At 50.9% G+C, this 25,749-nt stretch overlaps 2 protein-coding genes across 5 annotated transcripts in view; one reads left to right on the top strand and one right to left on the bottom strand.

The window, feature by feature from the left end:
• Window positions 1–25,749, bottom strand: part of DDX31 (DEAD-box helicase 31) — a 66,456-nt gene that overhangs the window by 15,779 nt on the left and 24,928 nt on the right. Inside the window, exons 1-14 of one of the 4 annotated variants that reach the window (XM_077284644.1) lie at window positions 24,942–25,214; window positions 15,551–15,786; window positions 13,070–13,145; window positions 12,644–12,687; window positions 7,158–7,228; window positions 6,748–6,812; window positions 6,544–6,588; window positions 6,405–6,446; window positions 5,876–5,940; window positions 5,662–5,781; window positions 5,467–5,573; window positions 4,634–4,857; window positions 4,278–4,427; window positions 2,720–2,779 (exon numbers count right to left, since the gene is read on the bottom strand). In XM_077284644.1, the coding sequence (XP_077140759.1) occupies window positions 2,720–2,779; window positions 4,278–4,427; window positions 4,634–4,857; window positions 5,467–5,573; window positions 5,662–5,781; window positions 5,876–5,940; window positions 6,405–6,446; window positions 6,544–6,588; window positions 6,748–6,812; window positions 7,158–7,228; window positions 12,644–12,687; window positions 13,070–13,145; window positions 15,551–15,786; window positions 24,942–25,031 (1,395 nt within the window). In that variant the 5' untranslated portion in view covers window positions 25,032–25,214. Of the gene's footprint in view, window positions 1–2,719; window positions 2,780–4,277; window positions 4,428–4,633; window positions 4,858–5,466; window positions 5,574–5,661; window positions 5,782–5,875; window positions 5,941–6,404; window positions 6,447–6,543; window positions 6,589–6,747; window positions 6,813–7,157; window positions 7,229–12,643; window positions 12,688–13,069; window positions 13,146–13,245; window positions 13,502–15,550; window positions 15,787–24,941; window positions 25,215–25,749 lie in introns of those variants that run through there. The other 3 variants (XM_077284646.1, XM_077284647.1, XM_077284648.1) reach the window with 3 other exon arrangements.
• The window catches only part of GTF3C4 (general transcription factor IIIC subunit 4), a 61,323-nt gene continuing 61,046 nt past the window's right edge, over window positions 25,473–25,749 (top strand). The window contains exon 1 of the mRNA XM_077284643.1: window positions 25,473–25,610. The gene's annotated coding sequence lies outside the window, so the exon portion shown is untranslated. The remainder of the gene's footprint in view (window positions 25,611–25,749) is intronic.

Raw genomic sequence — 25,749 nt, 5'->3', positions numbered from 1 at the left:
GTAAGCCAGGGACGGGGAACCTCATGGCCCCAGGGCCATTTATGGCCCTTGATGACCTTTTATCAGGCCCCCGAGCACATTCTCAGGGACCGCATTCTTGGGCAGGAGCTGTATTTTGATTGCCACCAGCTTATTAATTTCTTCTTGCTCTGTTAGCACACACACAATGCTCACTACTAGTGATGAGCGAGTGTACTTGTTGCTCAGGTTTTCCAGAGCATTTGTTAGTGCTCGGAGATTTAGTTTTCATCACGGCAGCTGAATGATTTACAGCTATTAGCCAGGCTGAGTACATGTGGGGGTTGCCTGGTTTCTAGGTAATCCCCACATGTAATCAAGCTGGCTAATAGCTGTAAGTCATGCTGCTGAGGCGATGAAAACTTAATCTCCGAGTAGTCATAAAAACCCGAGCAACAAATATACTCGCTCATCACTACTCACTACTGAACACTGAAGGGCATGCAATCAAAGATTACGTCCTGACACCAGTGCCAGAGTCAGGATGCACGTTGTGGGTGGAGTTTGTACGGCCCCCGAAGGATGGTATAAATATCCAAATGGCCCTTGACAGAAAAAAAAAAAGATTCCCCACCCCTGGTGTAAGCGCATGTGTTATTAGACACACGGTAAGGTTTTAATACTTGAGGTTAGGACCGTCCCGAATAAGGTCACCGTGATGGGGTGGGATGGCGTTTAAGTTTTTTTGATCAAAATTATGTTAACCAGGCACCCTATATTATTCTCATGCACTATTACTACTTATTTGCTTTCTGCAGGATATTTGCTCACTTTGTTTTTATCTTGTGTTACGTCTGTTTGTGGCCAGTGTAAACATGCGCCTACATGCTGCATGCACACCATCTTATATTCCAGTTCATTGCTTTTGGTTTTTGCTGAAATGGGTGCAGGGCTGTGCCAAGACCGCAATGAGATGGGTGCAGGGCAGCGCCGCGATGAGATGGGTGCAGGGCAGCACCGACGCTGCGATGAGATGGGTGCAGGGCTGCACCGACGCTGCGATGAGATGGGTGCAGGGCTGCACCGACGCTGCGATGAGATGGGTGCAGGGCTGTACCGACGCTGCGATGAGATGGGTGCAGGGCTGTACCGACGCTGCGATGAGATGGGTGCAGGGCTGTACCGACGCTGCGATGAGATGGGTGCAGGGCTGTACCGACGCTGCGATGAGATGGGTGCAGGGCTGTACCGACGCTGCGATGAGATGGGTGCAGGGCTGTACCGACGCTGCGATGAGATGGGTGCAGGGCTGTACCGACGCTGCGATGAGATGGGTGCAGGGCTGTACCGACGCTGCGATGAGATGGGTGCAGGACTGTACCGATGCGGCTATGAAATGGGTGAAAAGCTGCACCAATGCTGCTATAACATGGCTATTTTGCCAACTCAATGCTCAGATAACTACCATATAGTATGGGCTTTACTGATCGGAACATGTGCAGAGAGGACGGCCTAGAGATTGCTGCTGCATGGTGTGAAGCTGACTTTCCTCCCATGTAACCCCAGACTGCAGCAGAATATAGTGCCTCCACCTTGCCCGTTCTTGGCGTGGCGCCTACCAGCAGCTCATCTTCACTGTAGCATCAGAGGTGGAGGAGGGAAGAGGAGGGGGGGGGGAGCAAAAAGGTCATTTAGGAAATGTTTTGCTGTTTACTCAGCCACGTTAACTCGTGTTGCCATATTCTGGTTCTTCCAGCCAAGAGTCTTGGCCTCCCGTGCTCGGCTCAGCCTGACTTTATTACTCAGCCCAATCTGTCGCCGTAACGGCGGGGCACCCTCCCCTGCTGAGGCCTCGCTATGCTCTGCAATAATGACTTTTGGCAGGACAGAAAGGGCGGGACGGCCACTTCCATCTCTCTGGTGGAGACGTTCGCCCTGCTAGCTGCCATACTGGGTGTGCTTCCACGCTAAATAAATGAGTCATTTTAATCCGGCTGACAGGCGGGCACCTGAGCAAGCTGATTTCCATCTGTGCCATCCAGGGCTGGCGGAGGAAGCTCAAGCAAGCAGAACTAAGTCTGAGCTACAACCAGTCAAATCCTTGACTTACCAGCCGTCCCGTTCCAATATCTTTGACTTAATTGTGTCAACGTGTCCGGGCGCCACACCCGTCCCATAGAAGGATGTGGCGACAAGGCACCAGCCCTGAAATGGTTAATCAGCGCTGCTCTCGGAGAAGCCGTTTTCAGCACTAATTACTCTAGATGGCTATAATTTACAAGTTGGCGGTGGGTCGGGCGCTCCAAGCTTCACACGTCCTCCGATCAGCAGCTGCCACGATTAGGTAGCTAATTGCGCTGCCTTCTGTAGCGGGCAGCAGGCTGGCGGCCGTACGATGGCGATCACAAACTGGCTGCAGCTGAACGGTGCCAGGGCCGCAAAGACGGGAAATTAAACTCAGCCGTCTCCTGCCAGTGGAGGGGAGATGAAGGGCATACAAGGGCCCGGTGCAAGGAGGGGCCCTGCTCTCTGACCCAGGGTCTTCTGTCGGCCTCCACAGTGTGGACAGAAGACTGTAGGCCAAGATACAAGTCAGGAAATCGCACAAATATCAATTCCATAATGTAAGAGGCACTTGCTGCCAGGAAGAGTAGAAGAGGGAGAGGTCAGAGCTCCTCGGTGCCCATGGCTTCATGCAGATGTTTGGAGCCCTTCATTACACGTGGTACATACAATGGAGCCCAGTGCCACGTCTACTCACCGTACACAGCAGGATCCCAGCCCTGGCCCCCGAAAACTGCTGGAAAACATCCGTTCTATCCTGTAACCCAAAACAGAGCGTGGAATATTAATATACCCGTGCCAGTCTCACCTTCTACAAGGGTTGGCACACATTTTCTCCTACATCTCTGACATAAGCACTATGTCCTTTTTTGTGCCCTGTGACAGACACTTTAGCTTGGTCTCTCGGCCACTATGACACGGCATGTAATAGCCACTTGTGTTTTCTGGCCTAGAGTCCATCGCTCTAGATTTTCAGCCAAGACGAGTCGTTTTTCGGCCCCGCATTTCGCAGCGGTCATGGAGGGGGCGCAGTTACTGAGATTCATTTTCTTCAGCAGAAAAGGGATTAAAAATGGAAAGTCGCGGACAAGACAGAGAATGAGGCACCAGTATAGGTCCTGCTGGGAAGATTAAAGGGATCTGGTTACGGGGATGATTTGTGCCTTTGTAATGTCCCCAACACTTACTGGGAGGAGTGGTGATGGGTGGAGGGTGGGGGGGCTTAAAATAACAGGGAGGATACTACTAATTTGTTTCTAGTGTGGGGTGGAGTGTCGCCATCTGGGGGTCTCTGTTTAGTTTCATTAAAGCTCCTAATGCGAGGACATCAGGAACTAATTGCCCCCATGACCGGACCTGCCTGGGAGGCGGCAACGAGCAGCTGGTCATGGAGGATTAGACCCAATAAAGACCCTCAGCTGGCGAAGGATGGAGGCGGCTGCACATTTCCAGCACACGATCATCACCAATCCTGCTGCTAATGAGACGATTATAGTGCCGAGTGAAAAGCAGGGAGGAAGCTGCTGCTACTGCTCGCTGGTATCAACGGGACACCGCCACTCTGGGAAGACGACACTGTCACTCATGGAGGTGGTGGGGGGGTGACAAGATGACGCCGACAGTGTCTGTGTGGGGGGGACAGGACGCCGCCACTCTGGGAAGATGGGATGACGACACTGTCACTCAGGGCAGGTGACAAGATGACACCACAGACAGAGTGTGTGTGTGTGTGTGTGTGTGTGTGTGTGTGTGTGTGTGTGTGTGTGTGTGTGTGTGGACAGGACGCCGCCGCTCTGGGAAGGGGGGGGGGGGACACTGTCTCGGGGATGGGGGAGGCAACATGACGACTAGGGGGGACGGGATGACGACTCCAATACTTGGGAAAAGGGATGACCACACTGTCACTCATGGGGGTGGGGGTGACAAGATGACAACGCTGTCGTAGTGTGTGTGTGTGTGTGTGTGTGTGTGTGTGTGTGTGTGTGTGTGTGTGTGTGTGTGTGTGTGTGTGTGTGGACAGGATACCGCCGCTCTGGGAAGATGGGATGATGACGCTGTCACTCGGGGATAGGGCAGACAAGATGATGACTAGGGGGGACGGGATGACGATGTCGACAGTTGGGAAAAGGGATGACCTCACAGACACGGCACTCTGGGAAGCGAAGGGATGATGATGCTGACACTCAGGGGTGGGGTGGTATTGGTAGTTTTGACGGGATGACTAATGACACAGGCTCTGTATAGCCCCCCATTACCTCTTGCTTCATTCCCCCGTGCAGTCGCAGGAACACTGCCTGGTCTCCCTCGCGCTGCTGCAGGTGGAGGACATTGCTCAGCAGTGTATGGTAGAACTCCACCAGTTCGCAGCTCGGGAAGAAGACGATCATCTTCGGTTTTAGATCACACTGGAATAAACAGCAGTCATAGTAGCAGATTCTGATATAAGGGTCCTACAATACATACACAGGCCAGGAATGACATCCTGCACTGACACACCACACTCTGGTATAAATTAGACACAACTAGATGTCTCTCGGGTACAGAGAGAGGAGTAGGAGCCCCCCGCACATACGAGCTTACGGGTGATATGTAGGACATGGCAGCCGCTCACCTGCCATTTTCCCAGTATGAAGGCGGCCAGTGTAACCAGCTTCAGCTTACTGGGAACCACCACCGTGTGTTGGAGAAGCCTTTCCGGGATAGCAAAGCCCGAAATGTCCGTAGTTGGCTGCTCCACCGGGGATGTGACCTCCAGCATCGGCTCACTGCAAGGGTCTGCGGTCACAGACACAGCGACAGGCGAGTGTAAACTGATGTCAGCCAGACGAGTCACCCCTGAGAAAGAGGACAGGTTCAGATACAGCTCAGCAGACGTGTCACACAGGATAGGATTAGATACACAGCTCAGCAGACAGTGTCACACAGGATAGGATTAGATACACGGCTCAGCAGACAGTATCACACAGGATAGGATTAGATCCACAGCTCAGCAGTCACTATCACACAGGATAGGATTAGATACACGGCTCAGCAGACAGTATCATACAGGATAGGATTAGATCCACAGCTCAGCAGACAGTATCATACAGGATAGGATTAGATACATGGCTCAGCAGACAGTATCACACAGGATAGGATTAGATCCACAGCTCAGCAGACAGTATCACAAAGGATAGGATTAGATACAGCAACTTAGCAGACAGTATCACACAGGATAGGATTAGATACATGGCTCAGCAGACAGTATCACACAGGATAGGATTAGATACACAGCTCAGCAGACAGTATCACACAGGATAGGATTAGATACACGGCTCAGCAGACAGTATCAAATGGGATAGGATTAGGTACAGCATCTCTGCAGACGGTATCACATGGGACATGATCAGACACAAGTGGCATAAGATGATGGGATATAGTCCTGTGTGGATGGTTGGTGCTCACCCTGGGTCAGCGTTGCTGACAGCAGCACGTTCTGCCTCCGTTCGCTCTGGGCGTTCAGCGCATTCAGGATAGCTGTGAGATCCTTCTCAAATCCCAGATCCAGAATCCTACAGACAAAACAGATCGGTTTTTGGGGTTAGGAGACAGACACCAGGGAGCAGGAGGATCAGTGCCTCATCACGGAGTCTCATTCACCTGTCCGCCTCGTCCACCACTAGCCACCGAATGTGAGTGAAGTGAATGTTCTTTGTGGACCTGATGTGATCGACCAGTCTCCCCGGAGTGGAGATCAGAATATTAATGCCCTTCCGTAACCTTCACAAAGACGACAATGCTGAAAACAGCGCCACCTAGAGGCCACTGGGTCAGGAAAAAACAAAGCACCTGACACAAACAAAAATCACATTACCTGGCCTTTTCTGACTTTCTCTTTTCTCCACCCATCAAAACTCCAGGCACAATCCACATGAAAGGCTGAAAATCAGCAAAATGCAAGTGTTCATGATAAAAAACTGCATTACAGTAGCACAGAATAGTGAGTGCAGCTCTGGAGTATAATACAGGATGTAACTCAGGATCAGTACAGGATAAGTAATGTAATGTATGTACACAGTGACTCCACCAGCAGAACAGTGAGTGCAGCTCTGGGTATAATACAGGATGTAACTCAGGATCAGTACAGGATCAGTAATGTAATGTATGTATACAGTGACTGCACCAGCAGAATAGTGAGTGCAGCTCTGAGGTATAATGCAGGATGTAACTCCGGATCAGTACAGGATCAGTAATGTAATGTATGTACACAGTGACTGCACCAGCAGAATAGTGAGTGCAGCTCTGGAGTATAACACAGGATAAGTAACCCGAGATAATTTCTATACTTTGCTCGCTCTGGCATATTGCAGTCGCTTTCCTATATCTGGCCTTGGAGTCATTACCTTCAGCAGCTTCTGAATGATGGAGAAACTCTGTAGAGCCAACTGTGGGGAGAAAGAAGAATGTGAAACAGTGAATGATAGGAAATATGTGCAGCATTACACCATGTATATTATTCTAGTATCATCTATGGCCTCTTACCTCTCTTGTCGGCACTAATATAAGGGCGTAAGGGCCGTCGCTTCGCTGTTGGAAAGAAGACTGTATAGTATTCAACAAAGGACACGTGTCGTGCTCTTCAGCCTGTAGCTGAAGAACTACAACTCTCAGCATGCTCAAGCTGTTCCTTAGCAAAGAACTACTAAGCCTTAGTAGGTTACAAAATTTAAATAAAGTGGTCGTCACCTGGATTTTTGGGGTGACTTCCTGCAGTGCTTGCACTAGGGGAATGCCATAAGCCAAAGTCTTACCTGTGCAAGACAAAAGTTTTTATCAATGACTGCGCTAGGATATTACAATCATTCACGATAATAAAAGTCAGGATAAGTCTTGCTATTTTCTAATATACTTTGCATATCAATTTTTCAAATATCTCTGCTTGCTGTCAGGGAACGAACACATCTCCAGCAGTAAGCCTTGAACTCAGTCCTGGTTATGTTATGAGAGCAGCACATGACCAAGCAGAGATACTGAAAATTGCAAGCAATTGATACATATTAGAATATTGAAAACCTGAAACTCCCACCATTCACAAGGCCACGTGTCCTTCCATTCTACAACTCCCCCTATAAGAAAATGGACTAATCCAAACCTACCAGACCCAGTCTGTGACCGAACCATTGCATCTCTTCCAGACAGGAGGGCTGGAATTGTCATTTTCTGGACGCTGCCATGAAAACACAAATCAAAAACCACAAGAGTGATTGTCAGTGATGGTCTGCAATGTCTGTTCCATCTTTTGTACATTACATTACATCTTTTGTACATTACAGCTCTGCAGTGAGATCAGGAGAGCAGAGCGCGGCCATCACACTGGTAACTATCCTTCATGTAAGGCCGAGTTATCTCCAGACAGCGTCCTCTTCTATAGACGGGAGCCGACTTAGGGTATGTGTCCACATTCAGGAAACGCTGCGTTTTTGACGCAGCGCTGAGCCGCAGCGTCCAGATGTTACAGCATAGTGGAGGGGATTTAATGAAATCCCGTCTCCACTGTGCATTAATAAACGCATGCGTTTTTCCCGCAAAAACGCACATGCGTTGCGTTTTTTCAGAACGCAGCATGTTGCTACAATGAGCAAAACACGCAGGAACACCGCAGGTGACCTGCCAGTGACCTCAGGTGCATTTTTGGTCAGGATTTTACCAGCATAAAATCCTGACCAAAGCCTGAAGCAATCCTGAACGTGGACACATTCCCTTAGGGTATGTGCACACGTCAGGATTTCTTGCAGAAATTTCCTGAAGAAAACCGGAAATTTTCTGCAAGAAATCCGCATTTTTTTTTTGCGTTTTTTTAGCATTTTGCAAGTGTAATTAGCTTGCAGAATGCTAAAGTTTTCCAAGCGATCTGTAGCATCGCTTAGAAAACTGACTGACAGGTTGGTCACACTTGTCAAACATACTGTTTGACAAGTGTGACCAACTTTTTACTATAAATGCTGCTTATGCAGCATCAATAGTAAAAAGATATCATGTTAAAAATAATAAAAAAAATTAAAATGGTTATACTCACCCTCTGCAGACAGCCGACCTCCTCAGTGGCGTCCGTTCCTATAGATGGTGTGGTTCAGGACCTTCGATGACTTCACGGTCACGTGAGCGCTCACATGAGTGGTCACGCGACCAATCACAAGACAGCGATGTCATCGCAGGTCCTGAACTACACCATCTATAGGAACGGAAGAGAGAGCATGCACCGCTGAGAGGCGGGAACACTCCGGGGCCATCAGAGGGTGAGTATATGACTATTTTTTAATTTTAATTCTTTTTTTTTGACCAATTATATGGTGCCCAGTCCGTGGAGGAGTCTCCTCTCCTCCACCCTGGGTACCAACCGCACATGATCTGCTTACTTCCCGCATGGTGGGCATAGCCCCGTGCGGGAAGTAAGCAGATCAATGCATTCCTAGGTGTGCGGAACCCCCGCAATTCCGCAAATTTAATGAACATGTTGCTTTTTTTTTCTGCGAAAAAAATGCAGCATGTGCACAAAAAATGCGGAATACACTGAAAATAATGGGAGGCATATGTCAGCGTTTTTAGCACGTTTTTATATCGAAAAAACGCGAAAAAAAACGCGAGAAATACTGAACGTGTGCACATGGCCTTAGGCGTCCCAGCATGAACAGCACATGATATCACGGTCATGCACCTTCATCATAAGCCGACCTCTGATTAGCTGGTGGCGTGTATAGCAGCGCAGGGAGCCAAAGGATCGCACATCCAGGTGAAATTGGCTTCGGCGGGCCCCCAACCCGCAAGGCTTAGTTGCACCCTCTGCCACCGAGACCATTACACCCCTGCCTTTGGAAACCACCCAAAAAAATTAATAAGTTAAAAAAAAAAAAAAATAGACCACTAAAAATATAATCATTTAAATAAACTTAATTTCAGTCAATGCAGATGTAGCAGGGTTAAATTTGTCATTTAAACAGGTTGTTCCACCTAAAATTACATATATCTTGGCTGTTAAATGCATATTTGGATACACACCTAATATGTTTTTTTGTGATTTTTTAACTTATTCATTACAGGTTATATTTTAGGGGGTCTATTTTTTGGTGGTTTCTAAATTGATTGCCCCCCACCCACCCCACACTTCTTTTCAGTCTACCTTTGTCTTTAATCTTCCATCCAGCTGAATAAGAAATTTGATAATCCAGAAAAGCCAACTAACTAATCATGAGGTGCGTCTCATTAAAATTTAAAAGGAACAGCAACATATTCCACATTTGCATCATAGAATGTTAGAGTTGGAAGGGACCTCCAGGGTCATCGTGTCAAACCCCCTGCTCAATGCAGGATTCACTACACCATCTCGGATACATGTCTGTCCAGCCTCTGTTTGAAGACTTCCATTGAAAGAGAACTCACCACCTCTCACCTTCCACTTATTAATCACCCTAATTGTCAAAAAGGTTTTTCTAATAGCTAATCTTTATCTTCTAGATATTTGTAGACAGCTATTAAGTTTCCTTTAGCCTTCATTTTTGCAAGCTAAACATTCCCAGATCCTTTAATCGTTCCTCGTAGGACATACTTTGCAGTCCACTCACCATCCTGGTAGCTTTTCTCTGAACTTGCTCCAGTTTATCAATGTCTTATTTAAAATGTGGGGCCCAGAACTGAACACAGTATTCCAGATGAGGCCTGACCAAGGAGGAATAGAGGGGGATAATTTCTTCTCGTGACTCTATACTCTATGCTTCACTTAATACATCCTAGAACTGTGTTTGTGGTTTGTGCTGCTGCATCACACTGTTGACTCATGTGCAGTCTGTAAGCTGTTAGTATACCCAAGTCTTTTTCACACGTGATGTTGCTTCGTTCTATTCCTCCCATTCTGTAGATGTAATTTTTGTTTTTCTTGCCCAGATGTAGAATCTTGCATTTATCCCTGTTAAAAACCATTCTATTAGTCACTGCCCATTGTTCAAGCTTATCTAGATCCTTCTGAATCCTTTCTCTGTATTCTCAAGTGTTAAGGCCCTGTCTCACACAGCGACGCTGCAGCGATACAGACAACGATGCTGATCGCTGCAGCGTCGCTGTGTGGTCGCTGGGGAGCTGTCACACAGACAGTTCTCTCCAGCGACCAACGATCAGGGGAACGACTTCGGCATCGTTGAAACTGTCTTCAACGATGCCGAAGTCCCCCTGCAGCACCCGGGTAACCAGAGTAAACATCGGGTTACTAAGCGCAGGGCCGCGCTTAGTAACCCGATGTTTACCCTGGTTACCAAAAAAAACAAACACTACATACTCACCATCTGTTGCCCGTCAGGTCCCTTGCCGTCCGCTTCCCGCTCTGACTGAGCCGCCGTACAGTGAGAGCAGAGCGCAGCGGTGACGTCACTGCTGCGCTCTCACTTTACGGCGGCAGTCAGAGCAGGAAGCAGACGCCAAGGGACCTGACGGGCAACAGATGGTGAGTATGTACTGTTTGTTTTTTTTTTACATTTACGCTGGTAACCAGGGTAAACATCAGGTTACTAAGCGCGGCCCTGCGCTTAGTAACCCGATGTTTACCCTGGTTACCAGTGAAGACATCGCTGGATCGGTGTCACGCACACCGATTCAGCGATGTCAGCGGGACCTCAACGACCAAAAAAAGGTCCAGGCCATTCCGACACGACCAGCGATCTCGCAGCAGGGGCCTGATCGCTGGAACGTGTCACACATAGCGAGATCGCTACTGAGGTCGCTGTTGCGTCACAAAACTTGTGACTCAGCAGCGATCTCGCTAGCGATCTCGCTATGTGAGACGGGGCCTTTAGATATCCCTCCTAGCTTTGCATTGTCTGCAAATTTGATTAGCTTAGGGTACCCGTCACACAGTGCAATTTTGATCGCTACGACGGCACGATTCGTGACGTTGCAGCGTCGTATAATTATCGCTCCAGCGTCGTAGACTGCGGTCACACTTTGCAATCACGGCGCTGGAGCGATGCCGAAGTCCCCGGGTAACCAGGGTAAACATCGGGTTACTAAGCACAGGGCCGCGCTTAGTAACCCGATGTTTACCGTGGTTACCAGCGTAAAAGTTAAAAAAAACAAACCGTACATACTCACCATCTGATGTCCGTCAGGTCCCTTGCCGTCTGCTTCCTGCTCTGACTGAGTGCCGCCGTACAGTGAGAGCACAGCAGTGACGTCACCGCTGTGATCTGCTCTCACTTTCCGGCCGGCAGACAGTCAGAGCGGGAAGCGGACGGCAAGGGACCTGACGGACATCAGATGGTGAGTATGTACGGTTTTTTTTTTTTTACTTTTACGCTGGTAACCACGGTAAACATCGGGTTACTAAGCGCGGCCCTGCGCTTAGTAACCCGATGTTTACCCTGGTTACCAGCGAACGCATCGCTGTCACACACAACGATCCAGCGATGACAGCGGGAGATCCAGCGACGAAAGAAAGTTTCAAACGATCTGCTACGACGTACGATTCTCAGCAGGGTCCCTGATCGCAGTAGCGTGTCAGACACTGCGAGATCGTAACGATATCGCTAGAACGTCACGAATCGTGCCGTCGTAGCGATCAAAATTGCACTGTGTGACGGTACCCTAACCCTCAGTTCCCTTATCTAGATCATTTATAAAAATGTTGAACAACACTGGGGCCAGGACAGAGCCTTGTGGTACCCCACATGAAACACTCTTCCAATTGAATATGCAACCATTTATTACCACTCTTTGGAGTATGATCACTGAGCCAGTTATGAATTCACCTAACCGTAGCCTTGTCAGTCCCATACTTGGTCATTTTTTCAGTAAGTATAGTATGAGATACTTTACCAAAATGCTTTGCTGAAGTCGGGATACACTATATCTACCGCATGTCCCTCGTCCACCCAGTCAGTGATTCCATCATAGAAGGAAATTAGATTGGTCTGGCATGACTTGTTTGCTACCAACCCATGCTGGCTCTGGTTAATTACTGTATTCTTATCCAAGTACTTACATACGTGCTGTTTAATAATTTGTTCAAAGATCTTTCCTGGTATGGAAGTAAGGCTCACTGGCCTGTAATTTCCTAGCTCCGTCTTCTTTCCTTTTTTGAAGATCGGGACATTTGCCCTTCTCCAATATTTTGAGACTTTTCCCATTCTCCAGAATTTTTCAAAAGATTCTGGCTAGTGGTTCTGCAATTTCCTATGCTAACTTATTCAGTCACCTATGATGTAATTCATGTGGACTAGGAGATTTATATTTATTTGAATTAGCTCAGTGTTCCCGCTCTATCACTCTGTTTGTAGATAGTGTGGCCTCATGCTTTCGATGGCACCGTGAAGATCAGTTGATGTTACAATTGCTTTCTTAGAGAACCCAGATGCAAATTTAATAGTTTGGCCTTGGCAACACCATTTTTTACCACTTCACACTTTTCATCCTGTAAAAATCCTATAGCATCTTTGACTTTACGTTTGCTTTTGACATAACCCCAAATTACTTTATTACTGCTTTTGGTCTCCCTTGTAAGCCTTACTTAATTACTGGCTTTAGTTCTTTTAATGCTTGCCCTGCCAACAGCATTATATTCAAGAACACAAGAACGTAACATAACACAGTGCAGACTCACCTGGTCATCCTGCTCATTGCCAACACGTCTGTGAGGGTGGCCACCTTAAAGAAACAAATATAAAATGGAGGTTTATAAAAAGATGGACAGAGATTTAGGGTCGATTTAAATAAAATTACTTTCAGTCACTGCAGATGTAGCAGAGGTGAATTTGTAATTTAAAGGGATTGTTGCACCCAAATGACAGTCCACTGGCAATCAACGGGTAACATCAGGGTATGCTACTGGAGGCAGCACATTTGTCCTGCTGCGCCCACTCACTACAAAACCATTGTGGTATAGCATGTGGGCGACAAAGAATATAAAAGAATTCTCTTTTATCAGGTCCTTGAAAACCTTTCCCTAATAAGGCACAGGAGCCGCTGCTGTACAATCAGGCACAGAGCTACAGCGCAGGCTCAGCTCAGCTATATCCTGTTCACTTACCAGATGTGGGTGCAGTCCGAGGTCGGAGAAGGAATCTGAGGAGAAGACTTTTTCCTGCAGCTGCTTCACTTCCAATCTAGAAAAGGAAAAATTCCAGACTGGATTTTTAGGTCTCATGGTGGGAGAATACACAGCTAGAACCCCCAAAGATCCTGAGAACAGAAGTCCCTAAGTACCTTATGTGCATGTGTGACCCCAACCCCACTCACTCCAGTGGGAGAGGCAGTGATCCCCAATAACTACATCTTCTGACACCAAGTGATATCATGTCACAGGAAAGTTACGAACCTGTCACCAGAAAAAAAAAAAAAAAAATCACTTAACCCCAGAGAACACCACGCACCAGACACCGCCGGCCAGCTCCAGGGCATACAGTCTTCAGACACCGACCATCACGAGCTGGTACTCCTACCCGAATACTGCTCCACCTGCTCCGCTCACTATCGTGCAGTCTCCCTGGACCCACTGTGGCGCTTCCAGAGACCTCACACCAGCCAAGGCAGGGGACCAACGCTGCCGGACCTAACCGGCTGGGCCTAGGAAATCAGACAAATTTTCTACAACAGGTATGTCTGTAAGAGGTTCACCCATCAAGGACAGGAAACCAACTCATGCGAGAGAGAGGTGCCACACTTTTATGTCTGTAGGTTTCCTGTCCTTGAAGGGCGGATCCTCTCTCTCGTAGTGCTGTCACGGGAGAATGAAAAACACTATTACCTGCATATATGGGGCTAATCCGGAGGCTAATAGAGTTACTAACCTGCTCGGCGCCTGCACTTAGCTGAGCATATAGAGGCGGCTGTAACCGCGGGCGGCGTAGGTTCATTGCTCTGAGCATATAGACAGGCGGCTGTAACCGTGGGCGGCGTAGGTTCATTGCTCTGAGCATATGGAGAGGCGGCTGTAACCGCGGGCTGCGTAGGTTCATTGCTCTGAGCATATAGACAGGCGGCTGTAACCGCGGGCGGCGTAGGTTCATTGCTTTGAGCATATAGAGAGGCGGCTGTAACCGCGGGCGGCGTAGGTTCATTGCTTTGAGCATATAGAGAGGCGGCTGTAACCGCGGGCGGCGTAGGTTCATTGCTCTGAGCATATAGAGAGGCGGCTGTAACCGCGGGCGGCGTAGGTTCATTGCTCTGAGCATATAGAGAGGCGGCTGTAACCGTGGGCGGCGTAGGTTCATTGCTCTGAGCATATAGAGAGGAGGCTGTAACCGCGGGCGGCGTAGGTTCATTGCTCTGAGCATATGGAGAGGCAGCTGTAACCGCGGGCGGCGTAGGTTCATTGCTCTGAGCATATAGACAGGCGGCTGTAACCGCGGGCGGCGTAGGTTCATTGCTCTGAGCATATGGAGAGGCAACTGTAACCGTGGGCGGCGTAGGTTCATTGCTTTGAGCATATAGAGAGGCGGCTGTAACCACGGGTGGCGTAGGTTCATTGCTCTGAGCATATGGAGAGGCGGCTGTAACCGCGGGCGGCGTAGGTTCATTGCTCTGAGCATATGGAGAGGCAGCTGTAACCGAGGGCAGCGTAGGTTCATTGCTCTGAGCATATAGAGAGGAGGCTGTAACCGCGGGCGGCGTAGGTTCATTGCTCTGAGCATATGGAGAGGCAGCTGTAACCGCGGGCGGCGTAGGTTCATTGCTCTGAGCATATAGACAGGCGGCTGTAACCGCGAGCGGCGTAGGTTCATTGCTCTGAGCATATGGAGAGGCAACTGTAACCGTGGGCGGCGTAGGTTCATTGCTTTGAGCATATAGAGAGGCGGCTGTAACCACGGGTGGCGTAGGTTCATTGCTCTGAGCATATGGAGAGGCGGCTGTAACCGCGGGCGGCGTAGGTTCATTGCTCTGAGCATATGGAGAGGCAGCTGTAACCGAGGGCAGCGTAGGTTCATTGCTCTGAGCATATAGACAGGCGGCTGTAACCGCGGGCGGCGTAGGTTCATTGCTTTGAGCATATAGAGAGGCGGCTGTAACCGCGGGCGGCGTAGGTTAATTGCTCTGAGCATATAGAGAGGCGGCTGTGACCGCGGGCGGCGTAGGTTCATTGCTCTGAGCATATAGAGAGGCGGCTGTAACCGCGGGCGGCGTAGGTTTATTGCTCTGAGCATATAGAGAGGCGGCTGTAACCGCGGGTGGCGTAGGTTCATTGATCTGAGCATATAGAGAGGCGGCTGTCTCCCCGCAGCTGTCAGCTACAATCAGAAGTTGAGCAGGTTAGTAATGTTTTTTTTTCTGGTGACAGGTTCCCTTTAAAAAGGGCTTCCTAAAAGTAGAAAATATGGCAGCTTTCTTCTAGAAACACTGCCACTCTGACCCAGAGGATGTTTGCAGAATTACACATCAGCTCCATTGAAGTTAATGTTGCAATACCACACCCCACCTTCAGAGTTGCGCTGTTTCTGAATGCCGGCAGCCATGCTTTTCACCTTTCACACATCCCCTTTAAGCCAGCTTAGCTTGTCAGATGGACACTGACCTCTCGATATCGGGAAGCTCTGGATTGTTCTTGAACAGGGATGACGTTTTGATGGATGTCCGTCCCCCCTTCGGGCGCTCCTCGCTCCTTCCTGCCGGGACCTTCCTGGGGATGACATCGGCTTTTGCTTTCTTACCATGAAGTTTCGGGGATAGAGGCGGCGCCGGCCGTTTAGGTGGAGGAGGCGCTTCGCTGGCATCTTTGGACTTATTTCTTGTTAAAGCCTTAAATTTCTCCTGCAATGGAAGACAAACTGATACATTGTAAAACTACTTAGCTGGCAGGGGATTGTACAGGGCACAATGTGACAAACCCTCAGCTGTGAGAAGCATTAGAACCCCTTAGTGACCAGGCCACATTGCTGAAATGTTATTATGTGATAACTCTGGACTGTTTCAACATATCCCACCGATTCTGAGATTGTTTTTTCGTGACACATTATACTTTATGGTAATGGTAAACTTAGATCAATATGTTGTGTTTATTTATTTAAAAAAAAACAAAAAAAACAAACAAACAGAAATTTGACAAATTTCTAAAATATTTGCAATTTTCAAACGTTGAATGATTATCATTTTAATCCGCATAGTCACACCACACAAAAGCATTAATAAATGACATTTCCCTCATGTCGGCTTTACATCAATCAGCACCATTTGTATGTTATTTATTATAGATTTATTATAGATTTTACAAAATCTACTTTTTTTTTTTAGGGACCTATTCAGTTTGGAAGTGACTTTGGGGGTCCTTTACATTGGAAATCCCCCCAAAAGTGATACCATTGTAAAATGAATAAAACAATGTATTTCTCTAAGTCTACAGCATCAGCCATTTAAAGGGGAAAACTTCCAGGACTCACACCTAGGTAGAAGGGTTTCCTCTGATAGAACACATACTGGCTGTTCACAGAGCTGTGATTTTAGAGGATGGGGGGGTCAAATCACAGCAGGGACGAGACTCATTTACAGCAGCTGTTTAACCATTTACATGCTGTGGTGGATCACTGACAGCAGCATTTAAATGGCGCGATTGCTGAGGAGGACCTGCGCCTGCTTTCGTCTGCCCCCCTGTAAAATGATCACAAGGAGCCGATGGGTTGCAATGGCAGCCAGGGTCCTGCTGCAGCCCCCACAGGAGCCATCTACGTCCTCTGATGAGGCCCAGCCTGCAACGCGGCTTCACCCCTATTAATCTTAAGCTTAATGTTTTATAAAAATTGTTTTTTTTGCAACAGCTATTTCAGTTTCATATAGCTAATAACTGTTGGATACAGTATTGTTTCTGCCTTGAAATGAGGTTTATTGTACTAACAGAAAATGTGCAATCTGCATTCAAACAAAATTTGACAGGTGCATAAGTATGGGCACCTCACCAGAAAAGTGACATTAATATTTAGTAGATCCTCCTTTTGCAAAAATAACAGCCTCTAGTCGCTTCCTGTAGCTTTTAAATGAGTTCCTGGATCCTGGATGAAGGTATTTTTGACCATTCCTCTTTACAAAACAATTCCAGTTCAGTAAAGTTTGATGGTCGCCGAGCATGGACAGCCCTCTTCAAATGATCCCACAGATGTTCAATGATATTCAGGTCTGGGGACTGGGATGGCCATTCCAGATCAGTGTAATTGTTCCTCTGCATGAATGCCTGAGTAGATTTGGAGCGGTGTTTTGGATCATTGTCTTGCTGAAAGATCCATCCCCTGCGTAACTTCAACTTCATCACTGATTCATGAACATTATTGTCAAGAATCTGCTGATACTGAGAGGAATCCATGCGTCCCTCAACTTTAACAAGATTCCCGGTGCCGGCATTGGCCACACAGCCCCAAAGCATGATGGAACCTCCACCAAATTTTACTGTGGGTAGCAAGTGTTTTTCTTGGAATGCTGTTTTTTTGCTGCCATGCATAACGCCTTTTTGTATGACCAAACAACTCAATCTTGGTTTCATCAGTCCACAGGACCTTCTTCCAAAAAGAAATTGGCTTCTCCAAATGTGCTTTTGCATACCTCAGCCGACTCTGTTTGTGGCGTGCTTGCAGAAACGGCTTCTTTCGCATTACTCTCCCATACAGCTTCTGCTTGTGCAAAGTGCGTTGTATAGTTGACTGATGCACAGTGACACCATCTGCAGCAAGTTGATGCTGCAGCTCTCTGGAGGTGGTCTGAGGATTGTCCTTGACTGATCTCACCATTCTTCTTCTCTGCCTTTCTGATGTTTTTCTTGGCCTGCCACTTCTGGCCTTAACAAGAACTGTACCTGTGTTCTTCCATTTCCTTACTATGTTCCTCACAGTGGAAATTGACAGGTTAAATCTCTGAGACAGCTTTTTGTATCCTTCCCCCTGAACAACTATGTTGAATAATCTTTGTTTTCAGATCATTTGACAATTGTTTTGAGGAGCCCATGATGCCACTCTTCAGAGGAGATTCAAACAGGAGAACAACTTGCAAGTGGTCACTTTAAGTAGCTTTTCTCATGATTGCATACACCTGGCTATGAAGTTCAAAGCTCAATCAGGTTACAAAACCAAAAAAAGTGCTTTAGTAAGTCAGTAAAAAGTAGGTAGGAGTATTTAAAACAAGAAAATGATAAGGGTGCCCATACTTACGCACCTGTCAAATTTTGATTGAATGCAGATTGCACATTTTCTGTTAGTACAATAAACCTAATTTCAAGGCAGAAACATTACTGTGTCCAACAATTATTAGATATATGAAACAAATAGCTGTTGCAAAAAAAACAATTTTTATAAAACATTAAGCTTAAGATTAATAGGGGTGCCCAAACTTTTTCATATAACTGTACAGTATACAGAACAAGCAGCGCCATGTCCTCTAAGGGGACGAAAAGGAAAGGAGAGATCAAAAATCATTACAATTGGAATCACCTTTTTCCGCTACAAACAAAATAAATCCACATATGTGGCATCACCTTGGGTGTAAAAATCCAGGCTGTCAAAATATAAAGTGCGCTAACCCGAAGGAACACTAACAAAACCGTTAGAATTGCGCTTTTTGTTGTGGCACCTGCACAACCCTAGGAAATTTAAATTAAAGGTCTAAATGTTTCTATGCATAAAAAAAGTATCAATGAAAAATGTCAGGTGCACTGTCACACAGCGCCATCCATGGAAAAGTAACCGGGGGTCAGAGAAGAACGCAGCCCTGAAACTGACTCTGTGCTGCACTCACCCACTTCCTCTGAAACAGACTCTGCCCCCCGTGCTGCACTCACCCACTTCCTCAGACACTGCCCCCCCGTGAAGCACTCACCCACTTCCTCAGACACTGCCCCCCCGTGAAGCACTCACCCACTTCCTCTGGGACAGACACTGCCCCCTGTGCTGCACTCACCCACTTCCTCTGAGACAGACAGACACTGCCCCGTGAAACATTCACCCACTTCCTCTGAGACACTGCCCCCGTGCTGCACTAACCCACTTCCTCTGAGACAGACACTGCCCCCGTGCTGCACTCACCCACTTCCTCTGAGACAGACACTGCCCCCTGTGCAGCACTCACCCACTTCCTCTGAGACAGACACTGCCCCCTGTGCTGCACTCACCCACTTCCTGAGACAGACACTGCCCCCGTGAAGCACTCACCCACTTCCTGAGACAGACACTGCCCCGTGAAGCACTCACCCACTTCATGAGACAGACACTGCCCCCGTGCTGCACTCACCCACTTCCTCTGAAACAGACACTGCCCCCGTGCTGCAATCACCCACTTCCTGAGACAATGCCCCCCCGTGCTGCACTCACCCACTTCCTGAGACAGACACTGCCCCCGTGCTGCACTCACCCACTTCCTGAGACAGACACTGCCCCCGTGAAGCACTCACCCACTTCATGAGACAGACACTGCCCCCGTGCTGCACTCACCCACTTCCTCTGAAACAGACACTGCCCCCGTGCTGCAATCACCCACTTCCTGAGACAATGCCCCCCCGTGCTGCACTCACCCACTTCCTGAAACAGACACTGCCCCCGTGCTGCAATCACCCACTTCCTGAGACAATGCCCCCCCGTGCTGCACTCACCCACTTCCTGAGACAGACACTGCCCCCGTGAAGCACTCACCCACTTCATGAGACAGACACTTCCCCCGTGCTGCACTCACCCACTTCCTCTGAAACAGACACTGCCCCCGTGCTGCACTCACCCACTTCCTGAGACACTGCCCCCCGTGCTGCACTCACCCACTTCCTCTGAGACAGACAGACACTGCCCCCGTGCTGCACTCACCCACTTCCTCTGAGACAGACACTGCCCCCCATGATGCACTCACCCACTCCCTCTGAGACAGACACTGCCCTCGTGCTGCACTCACCCACTTCCTCTGAGACAGACACTGCCCCGTGAAACATTCACCCACTTCCTGAGACAGACACTGCCCCCGTGCTGCACTCACCCACTTCCTCTGAAACAGACACTGCCCCCGTGCTGCAATCACCCACTTCCTGAGACAATGCCCCCCCGTGCTGCACTCACCCACTTCCTCTGAGACAGACAGACACTGCCCCCGTGCTGCACTCACCCACTTCCTGAGACAGACACTGCCCCCGTGAAGCACTCACCCACTTCATGAGACAGACACTTCCCCCGTGCTGCACTCACCCACTTCCTCTGAAACAGACACTGCCCCCGTGCTGCACTCACCCACTTCCTGAGACACTGCCCCCCGTGCTGCACTCACCCACTTCCTCTGAGACAGACAGACACTGCCCCCGTGCTGCACTCACCCACTTCCTCTGAGACAGACACTGCCCCCCATGATGCACTCACCCACTCCCTCTGAGACAGACACTGCCCTCGTGCTGCACTCACCCACTTCCTCTGAGACAGACACTGCCCCGTGAAACATTCACCCACTTCCTGAGACAGACACTGCCCCCGTGCTGCACTCACCCACTTCCTCTGAGATAGACACTGCCCCCCTGTGCTGCACTAACCCACTACCTCTGAGACAGACACTGCCCCCGTGCTGCACTCACCCACTTCCTGAGACACTGCCCCCCGTGCTGCACTCACCCACTTCCTGAGACACTGCCCCCCGTGCTGCACTCACCCACTTCCTCTGAGACAGACACTGCCCCGTGAAACATTCACCCACTTCCTGAGACAGACACTGCCCCCGTGCTGCACTCACCCACTTCCTCTGAGACAGACACTGCCCCCCTGTGCTGCACTAACCCACTACCTCTGAGACAGACACTGCCCCTGTGCTGCACTCACCCACTTCCTGAGACACTGCCCCCCGTGCTGCACTCACCCACTTCCTGAGACACTGCCCCCCGTGCTGCACTCACCCACTTCCTCTGAGACAGACACTGCCCCCTGTGCAGCACTCACCCACTTCCTCTGAGACAGACACTGCCCCCTGTGCTGCACTCACCCACTTCCTGAGACAGACACTGCCCCCGTGAAGCACTCACCCACTTCATGAGACAGACACTGCCCCCGTGCTGCACTCACCCACTTCCTCTGAAACAGACACTGCCCCCGTGCTGCACTCACCCACTTCCTCTGAGACAGACACTGCCCCCCATGATGCACTCACCCACTCCCTCTGAGACAGACACTGCCCCCGTGCTGCACTCACCCACTTCCTCTGAGACAGACACTGCCCCTGTGCTGCACTCACCCACTTCCTCTGAGACAGACACTGCCCCGTGAAGCACTCACCCACTTCCTGAGACACTGCCCCCCGTGCTGCACTCACCCACTTCCTCTGAGACAGACAGACACTGCCCCCGTGCTGCACTCACCCACTTCCTCTGAGACAGACAGACACTGCCCCCGTGCTGCACTCACCCACTTCCTCTGAGACAGACACTGCACCCCCCGTGCTGCACTCACCCACTTCCTCTGAGACAGACACTGCCCCCTGTGCTGCTCTCACCCACTTCCTCTGAGACAGACACTGCCCCCCGTGCTGCACTCACCCACTTCCTCTGAGACAGACACTGCCCCCCGTGCTGCACTCACCCACTTCCTCTGAGACAGACACTGCCCTGTGAAGCACTCACCCACTTCCTGAGACACTGCCCCCCGTGCTGCACTCACCCACTTCCTCTGAGACAGACACTGCCCCCCGTGCTGCACTCACCCACTTCCTCTGAGACAGACACTGCCCCCCCGTGCTGCACTCACCCACTTCCTGAGACAGACACTGCTCCCCAATGCTGCACTCACCCACTTCCTCTGAGACAGACAGACACTGCCCCCTGTGCTGCTCTCACCCACTTCCTCTGAGACAGACACTGCCCCCCATGCTGCACTCACCCACTTCCTGAGACAGACACTGCCCCCGTGAAGCACTCACCCACTTCATGAGACAGACACTGCCCCCATGCTGCACTCACCCACTTCCTCTGAAACAGACACTGCCCCCGTGCTGCAATCACCCACTTCCTGAGACAATGCCCCCCCGTGCTGCACTCACCCACTTCCTCTGAGACAGACAGACACTGCCCCCGTGCTGCACTCACCCACTTCCTCTGAGACAGACACTGCCCCCCATGATGCACTCACCCACTCCCTCTGAGACAGACACTGCCCCCGTGCTGCACTCACCCACTTCCTTTGAGACTCTGCCCCCCCCGTGCTGCACTCACCCACTTCCTCTGAGACAGACACTGCCCCCCTGTGCTGCACTAACCCACTACCTCTGAGACAGACACTGCCCCCGTGCTGCACTCACCCACTTCCTGAGACACTGCCCCCCGTGCTGCACTCACCCACTTCCTGAGACACTGCCCCCCGTGCTGCACTCACCCACTTCCTGAGACACTGCCCCCCGTGCTGCACTCACCCACTTCCTGAGACACTGCCCCCCGTGCTGCACTCACCCACTTCCTCTGAGACAGACACTGCACCCCGTGCTGCACTCACCCACTTCCTGAGACACTGCCCCCCGTGCTGCACTCACCCACTTCCTGAGACACTGCCCCCCGTGCTGCACTCACCCACTTCCTCTGAGACAGACAGACACTGCCCCCGTGCTGCACTCACCCACTTCCTCTGAGACAGACACTGCACCCCCCGTGCTGCACTCACCCACTTCCTGAGACAGACAGACACTGCCCCCTGTGCTGCTCTCACCCACTTCCTCTGAGACAGACACTGCCCCCCCCGTGCTGCACTCACCCACTTCCTCTGAGACAGACACTGCACCCCCCGTGCTGCACTCACCCACTTCCTTTGAGACAGACACTGCACCCCCCGTGCTGCACTCACCCACTTCCTCTGAGACAGATAGACACTGCCCCCTGTGCTGCTCTCACCCACTTCCTCTGAGACAGACACTGCCCCCCCCGTGCTGCACTCACCCACTACCTCTGAGACAGACACTGCCCCTGTGCTGCACTCACCCACTTCCTCTGAGACAGACACTGCCCCGTGAAGCACTCACCCACTTCCTGAGACACTGCCCCCCGTGCTGCACTCACCCACTTCCTCTGAGACAGACAGACACTGCCCCCTGTGCTGCTCTCACCCACTTCCTGAGACAGACACTGCCCCCCCATGCTGCACTCACCCACTTCCTCTGAGACAGACACTGCACCCCCTGTGCTGCACTCACCTACTTCCTCTGAGACAGATAGACACTGCCCCCTGTGCTGCTCTCACCCACTTCCTCTGAGACAGACACTGCCCCCCCGTGCTGCACTCACCCACTTCCTCTGAGACAGACACTGCCCCCCGTGCTGCACTCACCCACTTCCTCTGAGACAGACACTGCACCCCCCGTGCTGCACTCACCCACTTCCTTTGAGACAGACACTGCCCCCCATGCTGCACTCACCCACTTCCTCTGAGACAGACACTGCCCCGTGAAGCACTCACCCACTTCCTGAGACACTGCCCCCCGTGCTGCACTCACCCACTTCCTGAGACACTGCCCCCCGTGCTGCACTCACCCACTTCCTCTGAGACAGACACTGCCCCCCGTGCTGCACTCACCCACTTCCTCTGAGACAGACACTGCCCCCCCGTGCTGCACTCACCCACTTCCTGAGACAGACAGACACTGCCCCCTGTGCTGCACTCACCCACTTCCTCTGAGACAGACAGACACTGCCCCCTGTGCTGCTCTCACCCACTTCCTCTGAGACAGACACTGCCCCCCCAGTGCTGCACTCACCCACTTCATCTGAGACAGACACTGCCCCCCTCCGTGCTGCACTCACCCACTTCCTCTGAGACAGACAGACACTGCCCCCTGTGCTGCTCTCACCCACTTCCTCTGAGACAGACACTGCCCCCCCCCCCCTGTGCTGCACGCACCCACTTCATCTGAGACAGACACTGCCCCCCCGTGCTGCACTCACCCACTTCCTCTGAGACAGACAGACACTGCCCCGTGCTGCACTCACCCACTTCCTCTGAGACAGACACTGCCCCCCAATGCTGCACTCACCCACTTCCTGAGACACACTGCCCCTCCCGGTGCTGCACTCACCCACTTCCTGAGACAGACACTGCCGCTCCCGAGGCAGCACTCACCTACTTCCTGAGACAGACACTGGCCCCCAGTGCTGCACTCACCCACTTCCTGAGACAGACACTGCCCCCCAATGCTGCACTCACCCACTTCCTCTGAGACAGACAGACACTGCCCCCTGTGCTGCTCTCACCCACTTCCTCTGAGACAGACACTGCCCCCCCAGTGCTGCACTCACCCACTTCATCTGAGACAGACACTGCCCCCCTCCGTGCTGCACTCACCCACTTCCTCTGAGACAGACAGACACTGCCCCCTGTGCTGCTCTCACCCACTTCCTCTGAGACAGACACTGCCCCCCCCCTGTGCTGCACGCACCCACTTCATCTGAGACAGACACTGCCCCCCCGTGCTGCACTCACCCACTTCCTCTGAGACAGACAGACACTGCCCCGTGCTGCACTCACCCACTTCCTCTGAGACAGACACTGCCCCCCAATGCTGCACTCACCCACTTCCTGAGACACACTGCCCCTCCCGGTGCTGCACTCACCCACTTCCTGAGACAGACACTGCCGCTCCCGAGGCAGCACTCACCTACTTCCTGAGACAGACACTGGCCCCCAGTGCTGCACTCACCCACTTCCTGAGACAGACACTGCCCCCCAATGCTGCACTCACCCACTTCCTCTGAGACAGACAGACACTGCCCCCCGTGATGTACTCACCCACTACCTGAGACAGACCCTGCCCCCGTGCTGCACTCACCCACTTCCTCTGAGACAGACACTGCCCCCGTGCTGCACTCACCCACTTCCTCTGAGACAGACACTGCCCCCAATACTGCACTCACCCACTACCTGAGACAGACACTGCCCCCCAATGCTGCACTCACCCACTCCCTCTGAGACAGACACTGCCCCTCGTGATGCACTCACCCACTTCCTCACAGGCTGTGATTTTTGCACATTCTTGTAGGATTTCACAGGAGCCTCAGAAATATTAAGGATTAACCCCTGCTCGCCCATAGCTCTACCGCTCCACTACTAGGACTGTCTGCACACAGTGGGCAGACACACGTGTGAGCACAGAAAGGCCCCGAGCAGGGCTGCCCCACACTGCCTGTCTGCAACCTGACCACTGTACAACGCCTCTCCTGTGAGGCAGCAGACACCGCAGCCTCTCAGTGACCCCGCTCATGGCGCCATTTTGTTTTAGACCCGACCATAGTATTCATGAATAAAGGACTTCAAGAAAATGGCCGCCGCCAGCCCTCTGTGTACGGGGCCGCGCGACAGCTAAACATTTTATTAAATAGTGAAAAGGAGGAGTGATGGTATTACACGGTTACTAGAAAGCAGCTTAGACATTGGTGTCTAGTCTCCGAGATGGCTGTCCCGTACATGTATGCGAGGGAGGTGTATATAAGCGCAGAGTAATATCATGTCATACACTACATCACCTACTGATTGTATAAAAGACGTGTACTCTCGTCATATGTGACACGGCCGGGGTGATCGCCTCTCCATCCGCGGGTTCTGTTGCCAGGCAACCACCTAACCTGATCCCCTGTTCACACCTAAGTTGGAGGCGTCTTCGGAGACTTTGTAAGTTGCGGGCTGCTGCGGCTACGCGCCTGACCCCATATCCTCACTGGGACCCGTCCAGGATTCATCGGAGCATTCCCAGATCTGGAAAACTCCCATGAGGCCGGCAGCAGGGCCGGACTGGGACTAAAATTCAGCC

Source organism: Ranitomeya variabilis, chromosome 2 (genome assembly GCF_051348905.1).
Source record: "Ranitomeya variabilis isolate aRanVar5 chromosome 2, aRanVar5.hap1, whole genome shotgun sequence".
Lineage (NCBI taxonomy): Eukaryota > Metazoa > Chordata > Amphibia > Anura > Dendrobatidae > Ranitomeya > Ranitomeya variabilis.
This window is presented reverse-complemented; position numbering and strand designations above follow the sequence as displayed.